The 9,887-nt window shown below is 42.8% G+C and overlaps 1 protein-coding gene across 5 annotated transcripts in view; it reads right to left on the reverse strand.

The window, feature by feature from the left end:
- Positions 1 to 9,887, reverse strand: part of atp8a2 (ATPase phospholipid transporting 8A2) — a 62,681-nt gene that overhangs the window by 1,521 nt on the left and 51,273 nt on the right. For all 5 annotated transcript variants that reach the window (XM_083529110.1, XM_083529109.1, XM_083529111.1 and 2 more), the window contains 4 exons: positions 7,911 to 7,967; positions 6,374 to 6,481; positions 3,294 to 3,382; positions 3,044 to 3,148 (listed from right to left, as the gene is read on the reverse strand). In XM_083529110.1, coding sequence (XP_083385236.1) covers positions 3,044 to 3,148; positions 3,294 to 3,382; positions 6,374 to 6,481; positions 7,911 to 7,967 — 359 coding nt within the window. The remainder of the gene's footprint in view (positions 1 to 3,043; positions 3,149 to 3,293; positions 3,383 to 6,373; positions 6,482 to 7,910; positions 7,968 to 9,887) is intronic.

The following is a 9,887-nucleotide window of genomic DNA, read 5'->3' on the forward strand; positions in this document are numbered from 1 at the left end:
AGGTCCAACAACATTTCAATCAGAGGTCCAACATATTTGCCAGTGAACTGCGAAACTTCCCTGTTAATGCTGTTCATACTGTATCACTGCAACACACTATTTACTTTCTTCCACATACAAGAACCCAAAGATGTCTACCATTGGCTAGTGTCAACCTGACTGACAGGGGAGAATGATTACAGCACATGACCTCTGGAAATTTCCGGCACTACTGTGGACATCTGTAGACGTCTGTTTATCATTATCATCATGGAATTCTGGTCTTCAAAAAAAAAAGAAAGTGTTTTCTCCACAGACACGGACACATGCTATACTTCCAGCAAATTTGGGTGGAATAACACGCTTGCATTTCGAACAGGAGAGCCTTAATCTTGCGAACGTACAGTCTTTGCCTACCCAGACAGCAATTTTTTTATTGGAAGACTGTGTATCATTCTGAAATATCTGCCTAGAAACTGTATTCCAACCTTGTCATTACCATCTGTTCTTCTGCATTTAAAAAAAAGACTCAATCAGTCTAACAATGGCGTTTCATTTAAATCTGTGCCTTCACAAATGGAGATGTCGGATTTGTCCTGAACTCCTGAATGGAATTAAGTTTCCGAATAAAGTGGAACTCAAGGGCGAGTACGTCGCGTTCGATGATAAACAGACCCTAAAAAGATAAAGTGATGACTCGGAGTGATGATCCCTGTGATGATACCACGATGTCTCCCTATAAATCAGATGAAAGCGATCCCGTCTATAAACAGTGGGGAATGATGTAGATCCCAGCCGTAATGGACGAAGGCCAAAGCCGCTCAAGGTTACAGCAGAGAGACCTGGCGTACGGCGGAGGAACTCAAGAGGAGGGAGAAGGTGGGGAAAACAAGCAATACCGGTGCTGGAAGGACGCTTCGATATAATTGGCATCGTCATGAAAGCGGTCTGCAACCGTAACCGTGGCGGCGGCCTGCCAAAGAAAATGGCATCTGCTAAACAGATGAGCGGTCAGATGAGGCGAGTGATGGAGAGATAAATGAAGAAATAAATAAACGGAAAAAGGCGTAGAGGTTTTGCCGGAAAGCTGAGATCCGTGTTCCCGTGTCGTTCCAGCAGAGTCCTTTTTCAAAACAGAAGGCAAAGCTTTTTTTCAGCACTTCCTTTTACATATGAAATTACTTTGAGAAAAATGTCTCTACTTATACCCTGCAGGTCAACAGAGCACTAAACCTTGAACACGAGCCGTTCCTTTCCACAACCCAAACAAATACGTAGCCGCGCTGAGCGTCTCTGCTAGCATGTTTACTGTATTAAATGAGCTTAATTAGCTTGCACAGGAGAAACAGAGCGGAAAGCCAAATCCTGTCCTCGTTCCACGTCAACTCCGTCAACTCTTCAAGCACAATCCAGTGGCCTAAACATCCCAGACTACAAATCTTCCTGCCAAGGTTTGAGTTAAATCGAAATCTACAGGCTTCAACTACTTGAGCTAAATCTGTAGGAAAATTCAACAGGCTTCTATTCCATAAACACGTAAAGGATAAATATTAGGGCTGTCAGAACCAATTTCACAGCTCTTCAGATTATTGACTTGGCCACAAGCCAAAGGCGAGAAAAAAATTGCCCGTGGTCATGGAGTAGGAGGGACCTACTCTCTGTGCTCTATGCCAATCACGGCAACACCTGCCAATCACGGCTGTCTGTGAGCCGAGAGAATGAGGAAGAATAGGAAGAATTCTGATGAATAACAATTTTATGATTTTTGCTTCTTTCATGTATCTTGGACAGCATCTAGCTGCCTTCACCCTGCCTACACAGAAATGATCAACTGCTAGAAATTTGACAGCCCTAATAAAACACACACATTCACTCACAGAGCTATATTTCCTGAATTCCACACACCCGGTTCTTACAGTCACTCAAACCTGACCCGCTCAGGGCCGTCTGGCAAACGCACCATGTGAAGGAAATGTAGAAAAACAGAAAACACACACGTCAGATGAGATAAAGGAACAGAAGTCTGAGGACTAAGAATGTGGATGAGGATGAAGAGGTAGAGTTCACTCTGGATGTGTGTAATGAAGCACACGCAGGCAGGTGAGCTCTACCTGCAGATGTCCGGCTCGAGACGCGCTGAAAACCTACGCCACCGCAGCCTTGGGCCTATGGAGCGTCAGTGTGGGGGTTAAACACATATAACAATATGAAACAATGTATGAAAATAATAAAATTCCCCAAAAACAGGGTGCAAATTGTTTAGATGGTACAAATGAGTGCGACAATGAAATGAGCCGGGAACTAGGTGGGTGTGGCCTAATATTCTAATGAGAGCTCTTGATTGACATTTCACCTTTTGAGACTCCAGAAACAATGGCACGAGCGAGAAGAGGCAGAATCAGGATTGCACAAATGCACACGAATGAAACAACGGTCACCAGGTTTGAGTTCATTTCACGAGTTCGCATGCGTGCAACTTCATATGTATACCCCAGGGAAACAGGAAATAAATTAATCAAAAATTATAATTATATTTTATAATAAATGATAAAGTTTTAAGAGTAATAATGTCAGTCGTTTCTTATAACTATTATATTAACTATATATATATATATATATATATATATATATATATATATATATATATATATATATATATAAAATGGAAATAGAGACGTTCTATACAGTTGTGTCCCTTCAACTTTGTGGTAAAAGTTTGGAGAAGAACTACATATAGCTGAAAATGTCAGGTGTCCTGGTTCTTTTGTTCATAGAGTGTATATAATAAATACGGAATATACAGTATACCGAGGTCTGAAAGTCTATGACAGGATTAGCTCCGCCCACTTAACCCTGCAACAGTACCCTGCAACAGTACCCTGCCGTTCCCGGGAGTTTTAACTAAATTAAAGTCATTTACAACAGAATTGTATTTCTTTAAAAAAATATATGACACACACTTCTACACACACTTAGCTTTGAAATAAAGGCTGGTTAAGCACTAAAAATGAGATCTATACTGAACTGATGTGGTGAATCAGAACGTTTGGTTCGGAACACACACCTGCGGCCGCTGGCGTCTCTGAGGACGGCCGCGCCAGGATCGACAGCCCGCGCCTCCAACTCCTGCACCTCCTCCAGAAGAGTCTTCTTTACTGTACGTCTTGCTCTGCACAGATATACACACACGTACACACACACACAATATGATCACAGATGGCATCCAATGTTGAACGTGTATGTATGGTAGCAGGACATGTACCGTAAACTTTATCGGTGAATGCGTGTGTGTGTGTGTGTGTGTGTGTACTTACGCGGTCCACGCCACGTCTTTGAGCAAGCACGCAGCCGGCACAATGATCAACCCGAGCCAGAAGCTCCAGCACTGCATGACTCTGCCGGCCTGTGGAGACCCCAAACCCCCCACACACACATACACAAACAACAACATTAGAACAACATCAATACAACCCCGAATCAGGAAACCTCCCTGTCTGCTCATCCACACAACCTGCAGCTGGACACTGTGACCTGTCTCGGGCTCCTACAACCCCCCCTGAGTTCTTTTAGTGTAAAAGAACTCAGCACTTTGAAGTCTTTGATAATAACAGTGTACACACACCGTGTGTACAACAAAACGATCTGGAATGTCAACACAGAGCGCCTGTGAAAAGTGTGTGTCTTTAATGGTTGCTGAGACACATGAATGTTCCGAGAGTTGGACAGTGAATGAGTGGAAGAAAGTTTTGTCCAAATGTGACACTTTTGTCTCTAACAGAAGAACTTGTGTAAGATGGAGAACAGGAGAGAAGATGTTTGCAGAACATAATGCTTAATGGTTTGGGGTTGTTTTGGAGCAGGGAAAGTTGAAGACTTATTCCGGGTGAACCAACATGGCTACCATTCCAACATACACCATGCAATTCCGTCTGGAAGTGTACGTCCGAGCTCTGTAAGGGTTACTGAGTCTTCTGGAGTGTTACCTTTTATGGAATGACTTGCCCAGTCACTGCACTTAAATCAAATTAATCTGCTCTGGGATGAACTGGATAACACAAAGAAATCTCCAACTAGTGAAGAACACCTTCGAGGAGTTTTACTAGACTCAATATTAAGATTTATGTTACGGGAGGATTTTTCAGTGAAAATAAAATTTTTACTTTTATATATTTGTTTTGGTGAAAGTAAAACTTGTAAGTTTTTCACAGACACTGTACCTCGGATACCTTTATTAACGCTGTTATGTATTTCCTGTTAGACGCAAGCTACACTCTAATAGGCGTGAGATACGTGGGCTGCACCATTGGTACAGACTAATATTTTTAATTTTTTTACCTGCCATACATCTGCAACTAACCCTGAACGTTGCGTCACCTATTATTGTAGTACGGCTTCGTTTCTGTCTCTATTTACGTATCTAAAGAACAGATTGTATTTTCCTTCGTGCTGATGGTTGGTGGAACGTAGCTGAGATTTTTTTTTATGTAATTTAAGCACCAAGAAAAAAGTATTCCATAATAGTAGCATGATTCCCATGACACTAACAAACCAGCTATGTTAGAATTAGCATACAATTGTAATACTGATTCTCTGTGTAAGTCACATGACCTTCTAAAGGACATGTATCCTATATCTATATCTATATCTATAAATCTATAAACCGATCTGCAGGTATCTGATTGATGTCGTGTGCGCAGACACATAACTTAAGTTTCCTCCTCGGTTAACACTTTTTTTTTTTGAGAAGCATTGAGGAGGCATTTCCTGTGACAGCTGCACGCAGGCCTGGGAAGCCCGACTTCTAATGAAAACAGGTCCCCGGCAAACGCCATGTATACTTCCACACACACACACACACACACACACACACACACACACACACACACACACACTATAAGATAAAGCGATATCATTAGGAACGCAGTGATGGGAGAAACAGACGTATTAGGGAAAGGAAATGAGAGGAAGGATAAAGAGATGAACAGGGAAAGAGATGAAGAGCGAAAAATATGAAAGGCATATCCCTCGTTTCTTTCAGCGCCCTCATTTTGAGAAAGAGCAGCTGCGGGGTTACTTGAGCACATTCCCGAATTTTTTGACATAAATTAAATTAATGGGCCTGCGGAGTCCCAAAGAGTCCCCATAACACCACAGATCCAGGGACCCCGTTTAACCCTGTCCTACACATACTGTAAAATAAATACATATAGATAGATTTGAACAGCACACACACACACACACACACGCACACACTCAGACACACTCAGACACACTGAAAATACAGTACTGGAAAAGTCAGACAGCATTTCAGGCGTCCCACGATTTCAGACATTTCGGTCCACTAGATTGAAGCGGACAGATTGAAGCAGCAGTGCGTCTGGAGGCGACACTAAAGCCGGGGGCTCGGGTGACCACATCGCAGGTGGGGGGTCTCTACACCTGGCTAAAAATCAACCCCCATGCTCCAGCCGTGCTGACACAGAACACACACGGAGCACTGCCTGGGACGACAGTTCGTCTGGTTGGCGTGTCTTTTGTGAGGAAAAAAAAAATCTGTCTGCTGTGAGTGCTGTGAAGGTTGCAGCTACATACACAAGTGCTAATCAACGTGTGAGCGATCAGTGACGAGGAAGCGCAGTGGCTGTTGATTAACGTAGTGGAATCCTGACACCTTTCAGATTAGCACACACTGTCCAGCTGGCTAGCATTAACTCGTTTAGATGTTAGCTAGCTAGAGTTAGAGCTAGCATGAGATAGTTTCCAATTAGAACGTTTACATGACAGGAAAATGCTACAGAAATCCTGTCCTAATAGTTCACATAAATAGGGATCAGGTTAATATCAGACCCAATCAGGCAGCAAAATAACATCAATATATCAATGTTTTTTTAATCTGTGAACACAATATGGAAAGTAATGCAACTTTTGGCCTTGATAAAGGCAGCTGGTTGAATTTAAAGCCTTGTTGGAAACAAAAATTGGCCCTAAACTTACTAAAACTCTTATTCCACCCTAGAATGATTCCCAGTTTAAAAAAAAATTAAAAACACACCAGAATTTCTTGAGATTCTAAAAAAAGACCCTCCTGCATTCCTGAAATAGTTCCTGCACTGAGAACATGCCTGAAGTTCCTGAGTGCTTAAAAAGGTTCCTGTAGGGAACAACATCCCTGAGGTTCCTGAGATACTGAAAAGAATTTGCTAGGTTTGTGAAATCGTTCCTGCATTGAGAACATGCCTGAGATGCCTTCAAAGTTCCCTGTGTCAGAAGTAACCATGAGAAAGTTCAAACATACTAGGAGTCCTAATTAGGTGTGTGTTAGAGTGTGTTGTCAATAATTGTGTGTGTGTGTGTGTGTGTGTGTGTGTGTGTGTGTGTGTGTGTGTCTACTTGCCTGGCCCAGCATGTCCGGGGCAATGGGAATGTGGGGCCAGATAAAGGAGTAAACAGCAAAGAAGAGCATCCAGAGCACCATGCTGCCCCAAACAGCCAGATGAGAAAACTGTATAGATAGATAAATAGATTGACATACAGACAGACAGGCACACAGACAGACACACAGACAGACACACAGACAGACAGACAGATAGGGGGATTAGAACGAGAATAAAAAACAGGGTCATAGTCATTCTCAGACTTTCTGAATATAGACCTAGTACAGAAAGGGGCCACCCCATTGTCCACCCCGTGTGCCCACTCGGCCGCCTGCCTGACTCTCACTCTGTAACCGGACCTGGTGTGAATTCTTCAGGGAGTCTGCTACATTAGAGCAGTTTGACTGTGTGGACAGCTGAATGGACAAGCCATGTCGGCACCACCCCATCCCGATTCACACACACACACACACACACACACACACACACACACACACACACACACACACACACAAATGCAGAGTGTGTAAATGAGAACATGGAGGCAGAGTGTAGTATGCATGCAGTGTAATGTAGTCATCTATCTAAAAACATGCCACATTCCTGACACGGTTTCCGGGCTTATGGAGACGCAGACGTTTAAACATGGATGGAAAATTAGTTTCCCATCAGGCTTGGTGTGCGTCAGAATGATCTCACGGCACATTTAAAATCCTGACCCATTACACACGAGGCTCTCTGCTAAGCGCTCCGAATCTGCTCGGAATTTTTTCACCGCTAACTAAAGTGAAATATTTCTTTCATTCGGTGTTCGGACACACAAGACCGTAAGCCTGAGCACAATCTGAATGTGCAGAGAACAACATCATTGTTCATCATTGACCATATATTTATTTATTTTGCACAAATTTCAATCTGCCACCAAAAAATGTAAATGTTTTCCACTGTTTTCAATGCTACTGTACCCAAAATGTCCCAATTCCTGTTAACTGTGGTCCGCACCAACAGGAATCCAAAATGTCCCTGAAGTGTCTTAAAAATGTCCCCAAAATGTCACAGTTCTGCTAAAAGTGGTCTGCATAAACATAAAATGTCCACAAAATGTCCCACTACCTCTTAAATATGATCTGCATTAACAGAAATCCAGTATGTCCCCAAGATGTCCCTATTGCTAATGCTACTTGATATTGTCTGTAAGCTAGTTTGTTGCTAATGTGACTAGCTTGCTTGACTAGCTTGCTAGCAGCCTACTTTTTGTACTTGGGCAGTAATTTCATCAGATCTTTGGAATCATTTTTTTCCTTAACGATCAAATTGGTCTCAATTTTTTTCTTTACAGATGCTGATCTTTTTACTCATTATTCATTTCAAATTCATTTAAGGGGAATGTGGTGGGAGGAGCCTGTGCTGTGAGGAGAATATTGTATGAGGAGATTGTGTGAGTAGTGTGTAGTAACCTGTAGTGTGTGAGCATGTGGTGTGAGGAACCTGTAGTGTGTGGGGCATGTGGTGTAAGGAACCTGTAGTGTGTGGGGCATGTGGTGTGAGGAGTCGTACCCTCGTCCATGCTGTGGTCTCCATCCCGGCTTTCAGACACACAGTGATTACCACATACTGCAGAGAGACAGGAGAGAAAGAACAGAGCAGAGAGGACCATAAATAACACTAATGACACACACTCGTCATACACATACATTCAGCTCAAACATATGCACACACACACACACACACACACACACACACACACACACACACACACACAAACACACACACACACACACACACTCTGACAGCATTCACACAAATGACAAATTAGTCCTGAATTCAGCCACAAACTAACTTACAAAACAGGCTGACATACAGATATACACACACACACAGCTCCAGGCTATCACACACACACACACACACACACACACACACACACACACACACACACACACACTCGAACATAAAAGCTGGAAGACAGATACACTCAGACCCCATGAGAGCAATTCATTACAGTTTTAAGAGTCTAGCGTTGCCTCCAACATCACCAGCATATTTCATACAATCTAGCATACACACACACACACACACACACACACTCACACTCACACTCACACTCACACACACACACACAGCCTCCCTTTTACTTGGAATGAAACATGGGTCTGAAAACACACTTGTGAAGGCTAATAACGGCAGGAAGTCTCGTAATGAAAAGCAAAGTCTGGCTGTGACGTGTGAAAAAGGGACGAGCAAAAACAGAGCAAAGCCTGAGCAGAACCCAAGCAGAACAAGAGCAGAACCTAAGCAAAATCTGAATAAAACTCAAGCAGTGCTAAGCAGAACCTGAGCAGACCCGAACAGAACCCAAACAAACAGAACCTGAGTAGAACCTGAGCAGAACCAAGCAGAACCAAGCAGAACCTGAGCAGAACCATGCAGAACCTGAACAGATTGTGTACAGAATCTGAGCAGCAACACAGATCAGATTCTTACCTTTTCCTTAATTCTTTCATACATTCTTCATCACATCATCATTTTTACTGTAACAACGAGTGTTTTCTTCCTTTCCTACATGAGGGATGCACCGTCCCTTATATATATACAGTGAGGAAAATAAGTATTTGAACACCCTGCTATTTTGCAAGTTCTCCCACTTAGAAATCATGGAGGGGTCTGAAATTGTCATCGTAGGTGCATGTCCACTGTGAGAGACATAATCTAAAAAAAAAAATCCAGAAATCACAATGTATGATTTTTAAACTATTTATTTGTATGATACAGCTGCAAATAAGTATTTGAACACCTGTCTATCAGCTAGAATTCTGACCCTCAAAGACCTGTTAGTCTGCCTTTAAAATGTCCACCTCCACTACATTTATTATCCTAAATTAGATGCACCTGTTTGAGGTCGTTAGCTGCATAAAGACACCTGTCCACCCCATACAATCTGTAAGAATCCAACTACTAACATGGCCAAGACCAAAGAGCTGTCCAAAGACACTAGAGACAAAATTTTACACCTCCACAAGGCTGGAAAGGGCTACAGGGAAATTGCCAAGCAGCTTGGTGAAAAAAGGTCCACTGTTGGAGCAATCGTTAAAAAATGGAAGAAGCTAAACATGACTGTCAATCTCCCTCGGACTGGGGCTCCATGCAAGATCTCACCTCGTGGGGTCTCAATGACCCTAAGGAAGGTGAGAAATTAGCCCAGAACTACACGGGAGGAGCTGATCAATGACCTGAAAAGAGCTGGGACCACCGTTTCCAAGGTTACTGTTGGTAATACACTAAGACGTCATGGTTTGAAATCATGCATGGCGCGGAAGGTTCCCCTGCTTAAACCAGCTCATGTCCAGGCACGTCTTAAGTTTGCCAATGACCATTTGGATGATCCAGAGGAGTCATGGGAGAAAGTCATGTGGTCAGATGAGACCAAAATAGAACTTTTAGGTCATAATTCCACTAAACGTGTTTGGAGGAAGAAGAATGATGAGTACAATCCCAAGAACACCATCCCTACTGTGAAGCATGGGGGTGGTAGCA

Source organism: Silurus aristotelis (assembly GCF_946808225.1).
Source record: "Silurus aristotelis genome assembly, chromosome: 25".
NCBI classification, from domain to species: Eukaryota; Metazoa; Chordata; class Actinopteri; order Siluriformes; family Siluridae; genus Silurus; species Silurus aristotelis.